At 69.7% G+C, this 17,365-nt stretch overlaps 2 protein-coding genes across 7 annotated transcripts in view; one reads left to right on the top strand and one right to left on the bottom strand.

Annotated features, from left to right (window-relative positions):
* Positions 1–10,741, top strand: part of IL4I1 (interleukin 4 induced 1) — a 30,035-nt gene extending 19,294 nt beyond the window's left edge. For 2 of the 5 annotated variants that reach the window (XM_051841662.2, XM_051841663.2), the window contains exons 2-10: positions 84–199; positions 2,042–2,105; positions 2,596–2,741; positions 5,497–5,735; positions 6,084–6,196; positions 6,595–6,796; positions 8,258–8,326; positions 8,485–8,621; positions 8,921–10,741. In XM_051841662.2, coding sequence (XP_051697622.2) covers positions 2,705–2,741; positions 5,497–5,735; positions 6,084–6,196; positions 6,595–6,796; positions 8,258–8,326; positions 8,485–8,621; positions 8,921–10,169 — 2,046 coding nt within the window. In that variant the 5' untranslated portion in view covers positions 84–199; positions 2,042–2,105; positions 2,596–2,704 and the 3' untranslated portion in view covers positions 10,170–10,741. Of the gene's footprint in view, positions 1–83; positions 200–2,041; positions 2,106–2,595; positions 2,742–4,369; positions 5,405–5,496; positions 5,736–6,083; positions 6,197–6,594; positions 6,797–8,257; positions 8,327–8,484; positions 8,622–8,920 lie in introns of those variants that run through there. The other 3 variants (XM_051841660.2, XM_051841661.2, XM_070063031.1) reach the window with 2 other exon arrangements.
* On the bottom strand, positions 10,292–17,338 carry TBC1D17 (TBC1 domain family member 17). 2 transcript variants are annotated; one of them, XM_051841665.2, is made up of 17 exons: positions 17,102–17,338; positions 16,570–16,668; positions 16,390–16,464; positions 15,492–15,615; positions 14,979–15,186; positions 14,294–14,405; positions 14,034–14,183; positions 13,658–13,786; positions 13,472–13,575; positions 13,041–13,135; positions 12,658–12,774; positions 12,484–12,584; positions 12,301–12,400; positions 11,481–11,578; positions 11,269–11,385; positions 11,018–11,104; positions 10,292–10,933 (listed from the first exon to the last, which is right to left on the bottom strand). In XM_051841665.2, the coding sequence occupies exons 1-17, from the start codon at positions 17,120–17,122 to the stop codon at positions 10,727–10,729; spliced, it is 1,944 nt and encodes a 647-aa protein (XP_051697625.2). In that variant the 5' UTR covers positions 17,123–17,338; the 3' UTR covers positions 10,292–10,726. The 2 variants fall into 2 exon arrangements, with proteins under 2 accessions (XP_051697625.2, XP_051697624.2); XM_051841664.2 differs by having other exon boundaries at positions 14,034–14,195.
* Positions 17,339–17,365: the final 27 nt, after the last annotated feature.

A 17,365-nucleotide genomic window follows, 5' to 3' on the forward strand; every position in this document is an offset into this window, starting at 1 on the left:
GGCCACTGCCTGGGGGCGGGGCGGGGCGCGGCCAAGTGGCCTGCAGACCACGGCTTCCTTGTAATCACGATTTCCCTTTCCAGGAAGAACACAGCTGCGCTCCCTGCCAGTCCCGCCAGCTGGCCTCTGCCTGAGTTCCTGTTCAGTCTGTTAGCGGGAAGACAGCCAGTGTGACTGAGTGGGAACCAGGCTTGGAAAGGTGACTCCTCGGTCCGCTCTCGGTGCCCTGCCTCGTCCTGTTTAGGGCAGGAGTTGGGTTATGGTTGTGGCTTTCTTCAAATCCCAAAGAAGCCCGAGTCCAGAGTCCCCTGCCCCCTCGGGCACTGCTTGGCACCACAAGGGTCAGGGTTTTTACTTATTTTTTTAAGATTTGTTTTATTTATTTGAAAGAGTTACAGAGAGAGGTACAGACAGAGACATCTTCCTTCCTGGTTCACTCCCCAAATGGTCAAAATGACGGGCTGGGCCGAGCAGGAGCCAGGAGCTTCATCCGGGTCTCCTATGTGGGTGCAGGGGCCCAAGGACTTGGCCCATCTTCTACTGCTTTCCCAGGCCATAGCAGAGAGCTGGATCGGAAGTGGAGCAGCCGGAACTCGAACTGGTGCCCATATGGGATGCTGGCACTGCAGGCTGGGGCTGTAACTCACTCGCCACAGCGCCAGCCCCTTTACATACATAGAAAAAGTGACAGGTCTTTTTTTTTTTTTTTTTTTTTTTTTTTAAGATTATTTGAAAGGCAGTTACAGAGGGAGAGAGCGAGCCAGAGATCTTTCATTTGTAGCTTACCCCTCAAATGGCCTTCATGGCCGGGGCTGGGCCAGGCAGGAGCCAGGAGTTTCTTGTGGGTCTCCCACATGGGTGCAGGGGCCCAAACACCCGGCTCCTCTTCCACTGCTTTCCCAGGCTGTGGCAGAGCTGGATCAGAAGTGGAGCAGCCGGGACATGAACCAGTGCCCATATGGGATGCGGGCCCCATTGGAAAGGTGGAGTTAGACAAGGATCTTCCAGGTGCTGGTTCACTCCCCAAATGGCCACAGTGGCTGTCCTGGGCCAGGCCAGAGCCAGGAGCTTCATTTGGTCTCCAGAGTGGGTGGCAGGGGCCCAAGTACTTGGCTTAGCATCTGCTGCCACCCAGGTGCAGTAGCAGGGAGCTGCCGGCACTGGGACGCTGGCATCGCAGGTGCGCGCCCATCCCCAGGGGTCTGGGCCTGCCTAGCAACGGGCAGCCGAGATGGGCAAGCTGGTGCAGGTCCCACGGGTGCCCAGCAGGGGCCAGTGTCCCCGGTGCCAAGAGCCACCAGTGGGAAGGCACTGACCAGAGTCAGACGGAGATGTGCATGCACAGACAGTGACACGTCCATCTGAAGAGCTTGCGCAACAGTGTGAAGTCCGGTCGGGTCCCTGGGAAGCGAGCAGCCCTGAGGTTTTGGTATTTGGCTTTTTTGATGAAGTGTGATTTCTGTAAAATGATGAATGACTTAACAAGCGAAACCTAAGAAGCCGAAGGTTGAAGTCAGCTCCTGTGGGTCGGTGTGAGCCGCGCTCCGGCACCCCGCTGCTCCCCGGTTTTAAGGGGGCCCCCAAAATGTCGGTGCTTCCACAGTCTGCCTGTAGCAGAACAGCAGCCCTCCAGGGAGGCGACCACCCCCTGCGGGAGCCAGGCCTGCCTCTGGGTCCCCGGCCGTCCCCCGAGCCTGTCCTCCGGCACCACACACTGGCCACTGGCCGCCTCGATGCAGCACCCAGCTGTGGCCAGGAGCACCACGATTTCCCATGGCAGGAGCCCGAGGTCACCTTAGCCACGCCCCCCTCCAAGGTCGCAGACCCACGAGCGACAGCGACAGGCGCTCAGTCACTGAGTGCCAGTGAATCCATCCTCACAAACCAGCTGTGAAAACCCTAAGACAACCAGGAAGTGTGAACGCTGACTTCTCGTAGGGAATCGCTGCCATTGTCAAATGTGATGGTGGCGCTATGGTTGGTTTTTTAAAGCAAGGCCTTGCCTCGTGGAGTAGGTGAGAGTCGTTTTTGCCATCTCCAGCCCCGTTTCCGTATGTCTACTTGAACGGCAGAGAGAGAGAGCTTGCGTCTGCCGGGTCTCCCAGGTGGGTGGCTGGGGCCCATGCACTTGAATCGCCTTCCGCTGTTTTCCCAGCCCTATTAGCAGGGAGCTGGGTCGGAAGTGGAGCAACCGGGACGCCAACCGGCGCTCTTACGGGATGCCGGTGATGCAGGCAGAGGCTTAACCTGCCGTGCCCCCGCGCCAGCTCCCTGGCTGTGTGAATTAGCTTCCGCTGGGACCCAGCCGCCCCGCAGTGCACATCGTGTGTGTGGCTGCACGGAGGGCAGGGGCGGGCCCAGCAGCCTGAAGAGCCCCGTGTTCCCCCCAGCCGATTCGCCCACCCGCGTCTGATCTGACAGCCACGTCCCAGCGCTGAGTGTCTGGGCTTGGCTTTAAAGTGACCCCGTCCTGGGAGTGCGTGCTGCCGGCAGTGAGGGTGCAGCCACCACGCCTCCGTTTTTGCCGGTGATAGAGCACTTTGGGAAGAGGCGGGCCTAACCCCCCAGCCTCCTAACCTCTCTGCCCCACCCCAGGACCTGGCATCTCGGGCCTAACAAGGGCAGCAGGACACAGCCACCACCTTTCACCCCGCTTCTGCATAGACCTCAGGATGACTTCTGTCCCAGGCTAACCAGAAAGGCCATGGGTGCTGAGAGAGCCCCCCAGAGGCAGCTATGCAGTGAGTGCCCCCGCCCGGGGCCCGGGCCTGTTGTGGAAATGGGAGGAAGGGCAGGGGGCTCTGTGGGGAGGGGCGCTGGTCCTGGGTCCCGACCGAGGATCGAGGGGCCTCTTACAGCTGTCCTCCCCTCTGCCCGGGGTTCCTGGGCAGCCGCTGTCCCCGTCTGAGGCTCTAGTCTTACTACTGACCGCCCAGGGTCTCTGGACACTCAGAAGAACGCCTCTGTGGAAGGAGCAGCCCGACCCCAGCGTGACCGTGTGGCCTCTGGTGGGCCCAGGGGCTCGCAGTCGGGCCGGGACAGGCCTCTGGCTGCTGGGAACGCGGCCATTGGGTCACTGGGCAGGATTGTTGCCCAGTGTCGGCCATTTCTACCTGGAGGGATTGACCTTCTAGAAACTACGAAGAACCAGAATACCCCAAAGGCAACTGAAGCAGACACACTTGGGGTCACTCGTGTCACCTCTGCTCCTGCCTCTCACCCTGTCCCCTGTGCACACCACGCGTGGGCCCCGACCCCGGTCCTACCCGCTTTCTCCTCAACCATCCGCCCTGGTCTGCACGCCGCCCGCCCCTGCCCCGTTCTAGACACGAGTCTCGGGGTTATCAGGAACAATCGGCCAGGTCCCGCCGCTGGTCTGCCAGCAGGGCTCCACCTCGCCCCTGCCGCCCGGGCTGTGGGGCGCCTTGCTTCACACTAAGAGCAGTGGGAATCTCCCTGGGCTGCAGGAGCAGAACATACTGCCTACAAAAAGCCCCAGAGGAGAAAGGCAGTCCCCCGAAACCCAGAATCTCCTGGCCCCTAGGACTCTCCGGTTCTGCCTTCCAGGTGTCTGACCCGCTCTGTCCTGGCACAGCGGGTGCTCCCTGGAGTGCACCCAGTGTCACCCGGCCCCACCCCGAATCCCCAAGCCCGAGCTGTGGTGACAGTGGTTCCGGGCACCAGCAGAAGCTGGGCTGGCTGCACAGGCCGGCCTCTGAGCACCGGAGACGTCTCTGGGCCCTGTGCGGTGGTTACTGCAGTGAAGGGAGGGAGATGGACAAGGGATCTGCTGTCAGTCTATCCACAGGAGGGCCCTGATTGGACTCTGCCCTGTGAGAGCCCGCCCCTCAGGCCACACTGCCCCTCACGGGGTCACCCATGGCTGCGGGGTGAAGCTGGCATGGGCTCGGCGAGCTGTGGGAGAGACACGGGGGCCACCTCGGGCCCAGCAGCCCCCGGGAACCTGGGAGCAGAGGGAACGGGGAGCTGGGGAGGACCCCCTGGTGCTGCGGCCCAGGACGCATCCTGTCCTCCCCGCCTCGGTTCCTTCATCTGCCCCAGCTGGGCCCCGCGAGGGTCCCGGGCCCTGGGCCGTCCTGAGCCTCTGCCGCTGTGTCCAGCTCCGACTTTGTCCTTCCCGGCCACTGGCTCCTGGCCTGCCTCACACGTTCTCCCGCTCAGACCCCGCCCCCCAAACCACATCCCACTTTGACTGCTGGAGTTTCCCACCCAGGTCATTGGTGGTGCCCCCTCCCCCTGTTCCCATAGAAAATCCACCTGCCCCCCAGCCCAGGGACATACTCGCTCCTGCTCCTCCGCCCTGCGCGCTGAGGGCCCGGGAGACCCTGTGGCCTGTGGACTCCTTGGAGCCAGGCCATCAGGTTCTCACTGCCACCTGCCCCTCAGGGACAAGCACCCTGGGGCGGGGTGGGGTGGCGGAGACTCCCTTGGGCCAGTCCCTGAGCCGAGGGCCACCTCAGTGGTTCCCAAGGCCAGGGCGGAGGGAGAGGCCGGCGCGCGCCCCGGGCACATCGGGAGGGAGAGGCCGGCGCATGCCCTGGCACACCCTCCTGCCAGGGCCGCCCCCAGCCCCCCAGCATTTCCCCGGGAGCAGGTTTGGGTGCAGACCCCGGGCTGTGGGCGGGACCTCACCTGTATCACACAATCCTACCCTGCCATCACGGCCTCCTCTGACAGCCCCACGCAGGGCAAGGCATGGCCCTGAGGCCCTGGCCGGCACGTGCTGGGCTCAGCACGCAAGCCTAGGCACTGTGGCCCCACTGCTGCGCCCATTTCTCAGAGGGGGAGACTGAGGCTCGGTGAGATGTAGAAAGGGATTGGAGCAGCCAGGGGCCTGCAGTGTGTGGCAGTGCTGACACAGGAGGAAGTCCATGTGACCCAGGGACTGCGCTTCAAGGCCAGAGACGGGCAGCCCCCGCCCTCGGCATGGTCACCTGAGCGTTTATTTCCACCCTCCCGACTGCCCCCGAAACTATTTGGGGCAAGAGGAAGAAAACAGAGTGCCCCCCCCACCGCCGCCCCCTGAGCCCCTGACCTTCAACTCCAAGAAGGCAGAGTTTCATTTCCCCACAGCCCGCTTCCCAGAGGGAGGGCGGGGCTCCCCGCACGTTTAAGGGGCGCAGAGGGGCCCGGGGCAGACTGCGCAGAAGAGCGGCCGGCGGGTGTGTGCAGAGCACGGCGCAGAGGCACAGAGGGATGGCCGGCGGCAGGGGCCAGGCCGGGGCAGGCGCGGGGGCAGTGGGACCCAGGCGCTCCCCGTCTGAGGGCTGGGCAGACGCAGGTCGGGCGGCAGGGGTCACGGGGCAGCCCACGGAGGCACGGAGGCCCCCGGTCCCAGCGGCACCCAGACGCATCCCTTACCCGCCAACCATGGCCCCACTGGGTAAGTTAGCGGGGTGGCGGGGGTGGGGGGCCCGGGCCAGGTGAGGCCGTGCGCCCGTCCGCGCCCGCTGACCCCCGCCTCCTGTTCCGCAGCCCTGCGCCTCCTCGTCCTCTTCCCCACCCTCCTCAGCCTGGCGGCCTCCTTGGACTGGAAGGCCGCCCCCAACCCAGACCCCTTCGCCAAGTGCATGCACGACCCCGACTATGAGCAGCTGCTCAGAGTGGTGACCCTGGGCCTCAACCGGACGCTGAAGCCCCAAAAGGTGATTGTGGTCGGCGCGGGCGTGGCCGGCCTGGTGGCCGCCAAGGTGCTCAGCGATGCGGGACACAAGGTGAGGACGCGGCCGACCCCTTGCCTGGGCTGGGTGGGGGGTGGAGGGAGGGAACCACCCCCGAAAGCCCCTGACTCTCCAGCCCCCGAGGGAAGCCCCGCTCTGAGTCACCCTGGATGTCGGCTGGGGAGCAGGTGGACACGGAGCTCCAGGAACGAGAACCGGCCGCCCCGGGCTTCTCTGCGCGGGAAGCGTCCCCACCCCTTCCCAGAGCCGGCTGGCTGGGGACTCCTCCCCTCACCCCGCTTCCTGGGACTCCAGCCCTGTGCTGCTATGGGCGTGGGGGAGGCGTGTGGCCGTCTGTGGGAGCCGCTGAAGGCCCGGCCGGCCGCCCGCCCACCCGCTCAGGTCACCATCCTGGAGGCAGATAACAGGATCGGGGGCCGCATCTTCACCTTCCGGGACCGGAAGACGGGCTGGATCGGGGAGCTGGGAGCCATGCGCATGCCCAGCTCTCACAGGTGAGGCCTGGCCTGGCCCCCCAGCCCCCCTCTGCCCAGACTCCGCCCCAACCCCAGCTCCAGCACCGCCCCCGCCCCGACACCCCCAGCCACCATGCAAGTTGGTTCCAGATCCAACCTCTGGCCCCGTCCTCACCTGATCCCAGCCTCACGGCCGCCCTGACATCAACACCCCTAGAGCCTCCTGTGGACTCGGGCCAGACCCCTGCTCGCCCCGGCCCACCCAGCCGGAACTCTGCCCCCATTCCCAGAGGGAATCCAGGCGTCGGCGGCATCCCCGGTGAAGAGTGAAGGCCACTCCCCAGGCTGAGCCCCGTCCCCACGTGGGCTGCTGGGTCTGCCCGCCGTCCCTCAGGCCTCAGGCCGCCCCTCCCCCGGCCTCTCCGTGCCGCCCGCAGGATCCTGCACGAGCTCTGTAGGAGCCTGGGGCTCAACCTGACCAAGTTCACCCAGTACGACGAGAACACCTGGACGGAGGTGAGCGAGGTGAGGCTGCGCAACTACGTGGTGGAGAAGATGCCCGAGAAGCTGGGCTACAGCCTGCGCCCCCGGGAGCGCGGCCACGCGCCGGAGGAGATCTACCAGATGGCCCTCAACAAGGTGGGCGCCGCCCGCCCCGCCCGGAGCCCCGGCCCCCCCCGCGGCCTCTCCCCCCAGCAGCCCCGGCCCCCTCTTCCCTCAGCAGCCCCCCCAGCCCCCTCTCCCCTCGGCCTCTCCCCCGGCAGCCCTCTCTCCCCTCGGCAGCCCCCCCCGGCAGCCCCGGCCCCCTCTCCCCTCGGCAGCCCCCCCCGGCAGCCCCGGCCCCCTCTCCCCTCGGCAGCCCCCCCCCGGCAGCCCCGGCCCCCTCTCCCCTCGGCAGCCCCCCCCCCCGGCAGCCCTGGCCCCCTCTCCCCTCGGCCTCTCCCCCTGGCAGCCCCGGCCCCCTCTCCCCTCGGCAGCCCCCCCCCGGCAGCCCCAGCCCCCTCTCCCCTCAGCAGCCCTGGCCCCCTCTTCCCTTGGCAGCCCCCAGCCCACTCTCCCCTCGGCCTCTCCCCCCAGCAGCCCTGGCCCCCTCTCCCCTCAGCAGCCCTGGCCCCCTCTCCCCTCAGCAGCCCTGGCCCTCTCTCCCCTCAGCAGCCCTGGCCCCCTCTCCCCCGGCAGCCCCGGCCCCCTCCCCCCTCAGCAGCCCTGGCCCCCCCCCCCTTGGCCTCTCCCTCTGGCTGCCCCCGGCCTCTCCCCTTGGCACCGGGGTCCCCACCTACAATGGCTGCACCAAGCCCCTGGTCCCAGGGAGGCCGCCGGGCGCCCTGCTCGCTCCCTCCTGCTGCCCGTTTCCCTCTCTGTCCGGCCCCAGCCCCGGCCTGGCCCAGCCTCCTCCTCGGCTCCCCAGGGCCTCCAGGACGAAGGCGCAGGCTCAGGCTCCAGCCCTGAAGGTCTCGTGGCTCCCCTGCCTCCGCCTCATTTTTTTTCTCTCCAAGTCCTCGTGGGGGGCCCAGTGGCTCCCAGCACCCTACCCCTTCCTGCGCACGCCTCCAGGACTGCTCCGTGCCCCTCCGCACGGTGGGAGCTGGCCACACCCAGCTCTGAGAGCCCCTTCCATGGCCACCTCCTCTCCTGGCCGGGGGCGGGGCCGAGTCCAGGCCATTTCTGGGGAAGTGTGGAGCAAGCGCAGGGGGCGTGGGTGCTGAACTGCACACCCCGCGCAGCCCCCAGGGGCGCTGGCGGAGACAGGAGGGCTGGGGTGCGGTGGGGCAAGGTTCCCGGAAGTGGGGGTGTGACTTCAGCAGAATGTGTGCGTGGGTGCACCGTGTGCCAGGCACAGATGGAGTGGGGGGGCGGCGCCTGTGCACCCGACCCAGCTGCTGTCAGGGGAGGTGACCCACGGGCTTCCTGGAACCCCGTGGTGCCAGGGGCTGGGGAGCCATGCAGGGATGCGGGGGTGGGGGTGGGGAAGCTCTGCACGGGGCCAGCTTCTGGTCCCCGCCCTCAGGGCGCTCACAGTGGTGCCAGAGGTGCAGGGCGAGCCGGGATGGGCGCCCCCAGAGTGCCCCGCGCTCAGCACGCCCGCTTACTCCTTGCCAGGCCGTGAAGGATCTCAAAGACATGGGCTGCAAGAAGGCCATGAAGAAGTTTGAGAGGCACACGCTGCTGGTGAGTGGGGCGAGCCCCGCGGCTCGCTGGAGGAACGCGGGCGGAGGGCGCCCACCCGGGAAGGACCCAGCCCCGGGCCCCGGCACCGCCCTCCTCTGGGTCCTGGGTCTCTCCCCTGCCCCTAGAAGGGCGCTGACGCGCCCCCGGCCGCCCCGCAGGAATACCTCCTCGGGGAGGGCAACCTGAGCCAGCCGGCCGTGCGGCTGCTGGGCGACGTGCTGTCCAAGGACGGCTTCTTCTACCTGAGCTTCGCCGAGGCCTTGCGGGCCCACAGCTGCCTCAGCGACCGGCTCCGGTGAGCACGGCGGGGCCGCGGCCGCGGGGGAGGCGGGGTGTGTGCGTGTGTGTGGGGTCCTGGCAGCCCCCGAGCGGGCACGGAGCACGGCGGGCGGGCGGGAGCACGCGGGGGAGGCGGGGTGTGTGTGTGCGGAGTGGGGTCCTGGCAGCCCCCGAGCGGGCGCGGAGCACGGCGGGGCCGCGGCCGCGGGGGAGGCGGTGTGTGTGCGTGGGGGGGGGGGGTGGTGGTGGTCCTGGGGCCGCACGGCCTCTGGGCAGCGCTGACCCCGGCCCGCCCGCCCTTCCGCCCGCCCGCAGGTACAGCCGCATCGTGGGCGGCTGGGACCTGCTGCCGCGCGCGCTGCTCAGCTCGCTGTCGGGCCCCGTGCTGCTGAACGCGCCGGTCGTGGGCATGACGCAGGGCCCGCACGACGTGCGGGTGCACATGGCCGCCTCGCGCCGGGTGCACAACCTCAAGGCGCTGACGGCCGACGTGGTGCTGGTGACGGCCAGCGGCCCGGCGCTGCAACGCATGACCTTCTCGCCGCCGCTGTCGCGCAAGCGGCAGGAGGCGCTGCGCGGGCTGCACTACGTGCCGGCCACCAAAGTGTTCCTGAGCTTCCGCCGGCCCTTCTGGCACGACGAGCACATCGAGGGCGGCCACTCGAGCACCGACCGGCCCTCGCGCGTCATCTACTACCCGCCGCCCGGCGAGGGCGCGCTGCTGCTGGCCTCCTACACGTGGTCGGACGCGACGGCGCCGTTCGCCGGCCTGAGCCTGCAGCAGTCGCTGCGCGTGGCGCTGGACGACGTGGCGGCGCTGCACGGGCCGCTCGTGTACCGCCTGTGGGACGGCAGCGGCGTGGTCAAGCGCTGGGCGGAGGACCCGCACAGCCAGGGCGGCTTCGTGGTGCAGCCGCCGCAGCTCTGGCAGGCCGACCCGGACAGCGGGCCCGAGTACGACTGGGCCATCCCCTATGGCCGCATCTACTTCGCGGGCGAGCATACGGCCCTGCCGCACGGCTGGGTGGAGACGGCGGTCAAGTCCGCGCTGCGGGCCGCCATGAGGATCAACAACCGCGAGCACCACGCGCACGCCGTGGCCAACCCGGAGGAGAAGCGCGCGCACGCGGCGGCTGGGCCCGTGGAGCAGGGGCTCGCGGCGGCCGAGGCCAGCCCGGAGGAGCAGGGCCATGCGCCGGCCGCCGAGGCCAGCCCGGAGGAGCAGGAGCAGGGGCACACCGAGGCCGGCCCCGAGGGGCAGGGGCATCCCCCTCCCGAGTCCAGCCCGGAAGCGCAGGGCCGACCGCTCCCGGATGCCGGCCCCGAGGCACAGGGCCACACGCTCCTGGAGGCCGGCTCGGAAGGCCAGGCCGGGAATGAGCTCCCGGAGGCCGGCGGGGAGGCCGGCGCGGAGGCTGGCGCGGAGGCGAGCTCGGAGGTGCCCATGCAAGTGTTCCCGGCCAGCAGCCCCCCGTGCAAAGGGTCCAAGGGAGGGGCCACCGCGGCGTCAGGCCAGCCCCTGTTATCTCCCCCACACACCACCCGCAAGAGGACCTCACATTAAAGTATTTTTGGAGAAAGCCTGTCGTCGGGCTTCTGCGTGGGCCGGCACGCGCGCGGGGCGGGGCAGGACCCGCGGCCTAAGGGGCCATCGCGGTGACCGCCCCCGGCTGTCACGAGGCCGGCGGTGGTTAAACAGCGGCAACTTTATTTGTTACATAAGCAACAGCTGTAGGCAGGGCCCTCCACTGCGGTCACGTCCGGGAAGCGTCCAGCATAGGCCGCAGTCCGAGCATCGCGCGCTCGTCCAGGAAAAGCGAGGGAGCCTGCGCCCGCCGGGGACCGCCTCTCGCGGCCCATTGGCCAGGCCGGGGTCATGTGCTAAGGCTTTGGCTCCGCCCACGGGCCCGAGCGGCCTGCAGACCACCACCCCCGCCCCAGCCGGGTCCCCCAGCAGCGGGCCAGCGGACGCGGGAGCGGTCAGTTCACCGGAACCTGCCCGTGAGAAGGGCGCGGGGACCGGGCCGGGCGGGCAGCCGCGTCCCTCCGCTCCCGGGGCTCCGCGGCGGGCGGGCAGCGGGGTAAAGTGCCTGTGCGGGGCTGGGGCCTGGCCCAGCGCGGTTAGGAGCCCGCCCCGTCGTCGTCGTCGTCCTCGGGCAGGATCTCCAGGCTGCTGTCGGGCTGCGGGGCTGCGTCTGCCGGCGGCGGCGGCGGCGCGGGCGGCGCCCGGGTGGGCGACAGCGGCAGCGGGGAGGCAGGGGGCGAGGGGCTGCGCGGCTCCGCGGGCGGCACCATGCCCAGGACCTGCTGGACGTTGTGGGGCAGCTCCTGGCGGGGCGCGGGCAACGAGGTCAGAGGGGGCGTGGGGGGAGAGGCGGGCTGAGGCGGCCGTGGGCAGGGTCGCACACTCACGGGGCAGGCGGTCAGCTGCCGGTAGAGGCCCTCGGCCCGCGTCAGCACGTCCTCCACGCTCAGCTTCATGGTCAGCTCGTTGATGTGCTGCGGGGGGGCGGGGGGGGGGCGGGTCAGGCCTCCCCAGGTCCTGTCCCCTGGACATTCACGGCTGACCTCATCTCCAGGGGCCACCTTGGGCGTCCCCATGCCGTGTCTACACGGGGCCCAGTGCCCTAGGCCGGCGTGGGACCAGGAGGGAGAGGCCTCACCTTGAGGATTTCATTGGAGCCGAACCCGGACAGCATGAGGGTGTCCCGCTCCATGTCCAGGATGGCACAGGCCACCAGCAGGTGCAGATTGGGACCGGGGAGCCCTGTCCACAGCACCTGGGGAGGCGAGGGAGGAGGCGAGGGAGGAGGCGCTGGGGCCTGCCCTCCCCAGCTCTGCCCCTCCCCCAGCCCCCACGGCGCCGCTGGCCCACCTCCCACAGGCGGAGGACATCCGGGAAGGGGAACTCCCTCTTGAACCAGATGAGCAGCCACCGGAAGCAGAAGCAGAGAGAGCCCGAGTCTTGGGAGTCTGGGGGAGGACAGGGCGCCGAGTCAGCCTCGCCCACAGCCGGAGCACCTGCCGCCACCAGGAGCCACGCCGAGCCCCCTCCTGACCGCCGCTGGGCCGAGACCCTGCAGTATCTGGCTGCATACCCTCTAGGGTTAGGGCGCCCACCCTGCATTCCACAGTCTACAGGAAGTGGCCACTCCCACGGCTCCCAGGCCCGCTTGCCCAGCGCCTGCCGCCGGGGGGCTTGAGAACGCAGGCCCTCCGGGACTTGGGGCTGTGCCGGCCGGGCCAGACAGCAGCAGTGAGCAGGACGCACGTGGGTGGACAGCCACCCCGCATCGAGTCCTCTCTCACAATTCAACCCCAAGACACCACCCAGGCCATCCCGGTACCTCCTCCTGGGGGACGGACAGCACGGCACGCCGCCCACGGAAGCCCGGGCCGGGAGACTTTCAGTCCTCAGACGGAGCCCCCGCTCCGCGAGGTGGCCGGGGGCGTCTCCCCTGCCCCCCGCCCCGTGCCGTCCTCCGGCTCCTGCCAGGTGGCGGCCTCACCTCATCGCCACCTGCCCTCGGATATGCCCGCTATCGACAGCCACTCGGCTGGATCCGAGTTTTCCACTGAACCAGCAATGCGGACAGAAGGCAGTGGCCCCAGGCTGCGGGAACCGCCGAGGGCTGGAGCCACACCCAGGCGCTCCTGTCTGCAAAGGGCCGGCGGCGTCCGGAGCAGAGACCCACCCAGGAAGTCGCAGAGCGCCGGGTCCAGCACCCTCAGGAGCAGCAGGAGCTGTCCCAGCTGCCGCTTCATGGTCTCCTGACTCTCTTCAAAGTTCCCCTGCTGTGGGCGGGCGGGAGGGCCGTGAGGGGCGGGACCCCCACCCCGTGGTGGGGCGGGGTCTCCCAGCCTCACCCCCGGCTTACCACGAGTTCCATGAAGCCGCAGAAACACCAGAAGGCGTCCACCTCGTTCTGAACCACATAGAGGATCGGGGAGAGGAGGTCACTCATGCCCTGGACGTAGCCTGGGGGGCACTCAGGGTCAGGGGCCAGCCCGGGCCCGCATGTCCCCGAGGGCAGCCCCCCGCGGCGGCGTACCCAGGTCGAAGTGGTACATGCAGTAGGTGAGCAGGATGTCGCTGAGCAGGCCCAGCCCCGGGTTCTCGGGGCCCTCGTAGAACTTGTTGGTCCTGTCGGTGCGGCTCACGTCTCTCTCTGGGGGGACGGGGTGCGAAGGTGGGAGGGTCAGGTGCCCGGAGCCCCCACCCCCGGACCGCGATCGCCGGAGCCCCCGCTCGGAGCACCCTCTGGGTGGAGGAGCGGGGCTGGCTCCAGGAGCCACCGCATCTCCCCCAGGGCCAGGGAGGGAAGTCCCCACCGAGCCTGGACCCCAGGGCGTCTGCTCGTCCGCACCTCCCTCCCCGGAAAACCTGGAGGGCATCGCCTGCACCCACGCCGCGCCCTCTGCGCCCCAGACACACCGATGAGGCTGCGGTACCCGTGCAGGAGGGAGTTCCTGCGCTCCTGCTCCGGGCTCACCGACTTCCACTGCAGCTTCATGCGGAAGTACTCGTCCCTGCGGGGCGAGAGGCCAGGCGCTGGGACGCCCTGTGCAGACCTGGGGGCCCCCCCCGCCCGGCCTCCCCGACAAGGCTCAGCCTGCCGTGCGTCGCAGTCCCTGCGGGGCGAGAGGCCAGGCGCTGGGACGCCCGGTGCAGACCTGGGGGCCCCCCCAGCCCGGCCTCCCCGACAAGGCTCAGCCTGCCGTGCATCGCAGCGAGGCGGGCACGGAGCCGGTGCGGGGCTGGCTCGCTCACCGCGGTGTGCCCTGGGCCGGTCGGAGCCGGCGTCCGTGGAACACCGCCTGTGCCGGGCCGGCGTTCCGGGGATGACGGGCCAGCTTCCCACTCACGTTTTCTTGCGCACGTGGGCCTTGTGCTCCTCGGCGGAGCCCTCCCAGCTGAGGTAGCCCAGCAGGAACTTCCAGGCGTCGCGCCGCAGCCCGGGGCTCAGGCCCTGCAGCGGGGAGGCAGGTGGTTCAGGGCACCGCCTCCCGGCTGCCCGCCAGCCCTGCCCCGGGCCCCTGCCCCGCACTCACCCCGGAGAAAATCCGGCTCTTCAGCTCGGGGACCCGCAGCAGGCGGCCCTCAGGGCCCACGTGGCGGGCCCACTCCTCCTCAGTGACGGGGGCAGCCCGCTCCACGGCGGGCCGTGGCCCCAGTTCCACCTGTGGGACGCAGGGCAAGTAAGCCCGGGCTGGCCCCCAACCCCATCTGGTCCTCCAGAGAGCTCAGAGCCCTTCTCTGTTCAGGGGCGGGAAGCAGCTCCTACCCTGGGGGGGCACAAAGGCGCCCCCTGCAGGAAGGGCCACGCCAGTACCAGCCGGCAGGTGCGCCCAGAGCCTGGCACTCACCCCGATGCACCCTGAGGCGGCCAGGGCCGCTACTGCCCAGGGCAGGGTCCGGGTGACTCACACAGGAGATGACCTCGAACCCGGGCTCTGGCTCGTCGTCGGGGGGCGCAGGCAGGTCTGAGGAGGAGGCCCCCTCGGGGTGTGGCTGCAGGGCTCCCCGGAAGAAGTTGGTCACTCGGGAGAAGCTGCTGAAGGTGGTGGAGTAGGGGTCCTGGAGGAAGCGCTGGGGACAGGGCCGGACGGTGTCACCGGTGCCACCGCGGAGCCCCGGGCCCGCCCTCCCGCCCACACCCCGCCAAGCCCAGCGCGGGGGACACTCACGGACACCACGTTGGAGCTGTCCTGGTCGAAGAGCTGCAGGTGGTGGAAGGAGTTGGAGAGGGCGGAGGAGTCATGGGGGAAGACGAGGTAGAGGCGGGAGTCCTGCGGGGAGCTGGGGGCGGGCGGGGACACGGGTGACAGGGGGCCGGGGCCGAGGCGGGGGTCCTGCGGGGAGCTGGGGGGTGACAGGGGGCTGAGGTGGGGACACGGGTGACAGGGGGCCGGGGCCAAGGCGGGGGTCCTGCGGGGAGCTGGGGGGTGACAGGGGGCTGAGGTGGGGGTCCTGTGGGAAGCTAGGGGGGCCGGGGCTGAGGCAGGGACATTGGTGACAGGGGGCCGGGACTGAGGCGGGGGTCCTGGGGGGGGCCAGGGCTGAGGTGGGGACACGGGGACAGGGAGCGCAGGCTGGGGCCATCCGCAGCACCCCAGCCGCCCCTGGAGTGACACTGCAGGCAGAGGGCGGAGCTGGCAGCAGGGGTGGGTGTGTGGCCCAGGGCTGACCCATGAGAGCGCCCATTTCCCTGGCCAAGGGGGAGTGACCCAGAGCCGAGCCGGTGAGAGGTGGGCCTGCGGTGGTGCCGGGGCAGGGGAGATGCCTTCTACCTCCTGGGGCCGCGGGGCCACCTGCGTTTCCCAGCCTTGAACCAGCTCCCCAGCCCCGAGGGGACGCCCCGGGTCGGCTCACCTGGCCAGCAGCAGGTAGCGGCTGAGCACGCGCAGCAGGGCCCGGGTGCCCCCGCGGTGGAAGTGCAGGGCGGGCAGGGAGCCTCCGGCCTGGGTCACCAGGACCAGGTAGGCCCAGCTGAGGCCCGGCTTGGACCGCCGGATGGACTTGAGCTCACCCAGGCTCACCGAGAAGGCCCAGGGGCCCTGGGAGGAGCCGGGCTCTGCACCTGGGGGACGGCACGGCGTTGGGCGCACGGGAAGCTGGCCCCGGGCCCCAGCCTCCTGACTCTGGGCCACCGCCCGCTGCCTGGGGAGTGGAGCCCGGTGGCGGTGTGCCGGTTCTGGGCTCCCCGGCCTCCCTCTGCCTTGGACTTCGGCAGGTGATGCACCCACGGCCAACCCAGAAGCCCGGGGGTTGGGCACAGCCACAAGCCCTGCCCCCAGCCACCTCTTCTCTCCTGGGACTGGGGGCAGAGACTCCTGAGAACACGGGTCCCCCACCCCGGCCCCCACAGCCTCCAGCTCGGCCCACCTCTCGGGGGCCCCGATGGCCGGGCCCGCGGCCGCACGGTGCTGATGACGGCCCAGTCAGGTTCATAGCCGGGGTCAAAAGTCGGCTCCTCCTCAGAGGCGCAGGAGTAGCCCCCACTGGAGTCCTTGGGGCAGAGGAAGAGAGTGAGGGGCCACGGACTCATGGCTTCTAGGTATGAGCGCAGCCTCGTAGGGAAACTGAGGCACAGAGGTGGCATGGCACTTGCCCAGGGTTACCCGGCACAGCCAGGACTGGAACCCGAGGCTCCTGGTGCCCAGGCGGCAGCTGGGCAGCCATGGCAGGAGACACCCCGTGCCCACGAGGACAGCTAGCACCAGAGACCTGAGGACCAGCGGCGGCGGGCGCACAGGGACGCCGGAGCCCCACACGCTGCAGGCGGCCACGTGCAACAGGGCCGGGCTGGGGACACGGTGCGGCACTTCCTCCCCAGGCCCGGCAACGCCGCTCCGCGGGGAGTGCCCAGGACAAGGGGAACGTGTCCACGCCAGAAGGCATTCACAGACAGCCCGACAGAGACGTGGCCCAGCCTCAGGCAGCTGCCAGGCCCCGGGGGAGGCCCCTGGGTGCGGTGACGGCCATCACTGAGGCCAATGGGCTTACTACGAAGCCGGGTCTTCACAGCCCACCGACCTCCTGCTGAGTAGCCTCGCGCCCGGGGCCGGACAGGGGCGCAGGGAGGGGGCGAGCGGCGGCAGTGGCCTCTGCACCTGGGCGGGCCTCCGCTCTCCTTCCTCCAACGGGCGTCCTCGGCCCACCTCACCCAGAGGCCGAGAGGACCCGGGCCCCGGCCAGGCATCCCCGGGCCCCAGGGGCAGGCCTGGGACTGGACCCCGGGGAAGCGCGCGGTGCCAGGGCACGCAGGGCGCAGCACACTGACCTTCTTGGAGAACAGGATCTGCGTGCAGTCTCCGGCCTCCTCCACGGGGGCCCAGTGCAGCAGCACATCGCCGTCCTGGGGGGAGTGGGACAGGTCCCGGGGCTCAGCCCTCCGAGTGGGAGCCACGGACGCCCTCAAGGCCGGGCCCCCTGCACGCCGCGTCCACCCCACCCGGCCCACCTTCTCCACCACACGGATGACGCCCGCGATGAGCGAGTCCGGGTCCTGGTGCTTCTTGGCGCTGGTGTGCAGGTACACGCCGCCCTTCTCGAACACTACCTGGGGGCGGGACCCGAAGGGAGCCGATGGGGGCGGGTCCGGCGGGAGCCAATGGGGGCGGGTCTGGAGGGGGCGGGGCCCCGAAGGGAGCCGTGGGGGCGGGTCCGGCGGGAGCCAATGGGCGCGGGTCCGGGGGGAGCCAATGGGGGCGAGTCTGGCGGGGGCGGGGCCCCGAAGGGAGCCGATGGGGGCGGACCAGGGAAGTCAGCGCGTGGAGGCCCCGCCCACAGGGCGGCCGCGCGCTCCGAAAGGGGCGGAGCTCGCAAGGTCCCCAGAGTCCGGGGGCGGGGCTAGGGGGTAGGGTCTTCCCACACCCGGTTCCCACGGCTCTGTGGAGTTCCGGGCCTCCCTGGCACGGCCTGGGGAGAGGCAGATCACCGGACAGGGTCGTTTCGCATAGGCAGAAGCGAGTGAATGCGCCCCCAGTGCTTACCCTGTAGCCGGCTCCCTCCATAGCCTCGGTCGAGATCCTGCTGCCCCAGCCTCCTCCTTTTCCGGGTCAACGTAGTGTCATATCCGGAAGGGAGACTCCCCCGCACGGCCGCACGGTGGTTGCGCCCTTATGCATTCTAGAGCAGGAGTGGGTGAAACCATCTTTTAGACATGGGGGGGTGGAATTCTAAGGATGCGAGTCACATGGCGCGGACTCTAGCAGAGGAGCTGGCCAGCGAGAGTGCGCAGGCTCAGTGTCACGGTG

This window comes from Oryctolagus cuniculus, chromosome 18, assembly GCF_964237555.1.
Source record: "Oryctolagus cuniculus chromosome 18, mOryCun1.1, whole genome shotgun sequence".
NCBI classification, from domain to species: Eukaryota; Metazoa; Chordata; class Mammalia; order Lagomorpha; family Leporidae; genus Oryctolagus; species Oryctolagus cuniculus.

Coding starts and splice junctions, on each gene's coding strand:
- TBC1D17 (XM_051841664.2), bottom strand. CDS start 17,122: ATGGAGGGAGCCGGCTACAGG. Junction 12,585..12,657: donor CATGTACCACTTCGACCTGG/GTACGCCGCCGC, acceptor AGTGCCCCCCAG/GCTACGTCCAGGGCATGAGT. Junction 11,579..12,300: donor GGCGCTCTGCGACTTCCTGG/GTGGGTCTCTGC, acceptor GTCCTCCCCCAG/ACTCCCAAGACTCGGGCTCT.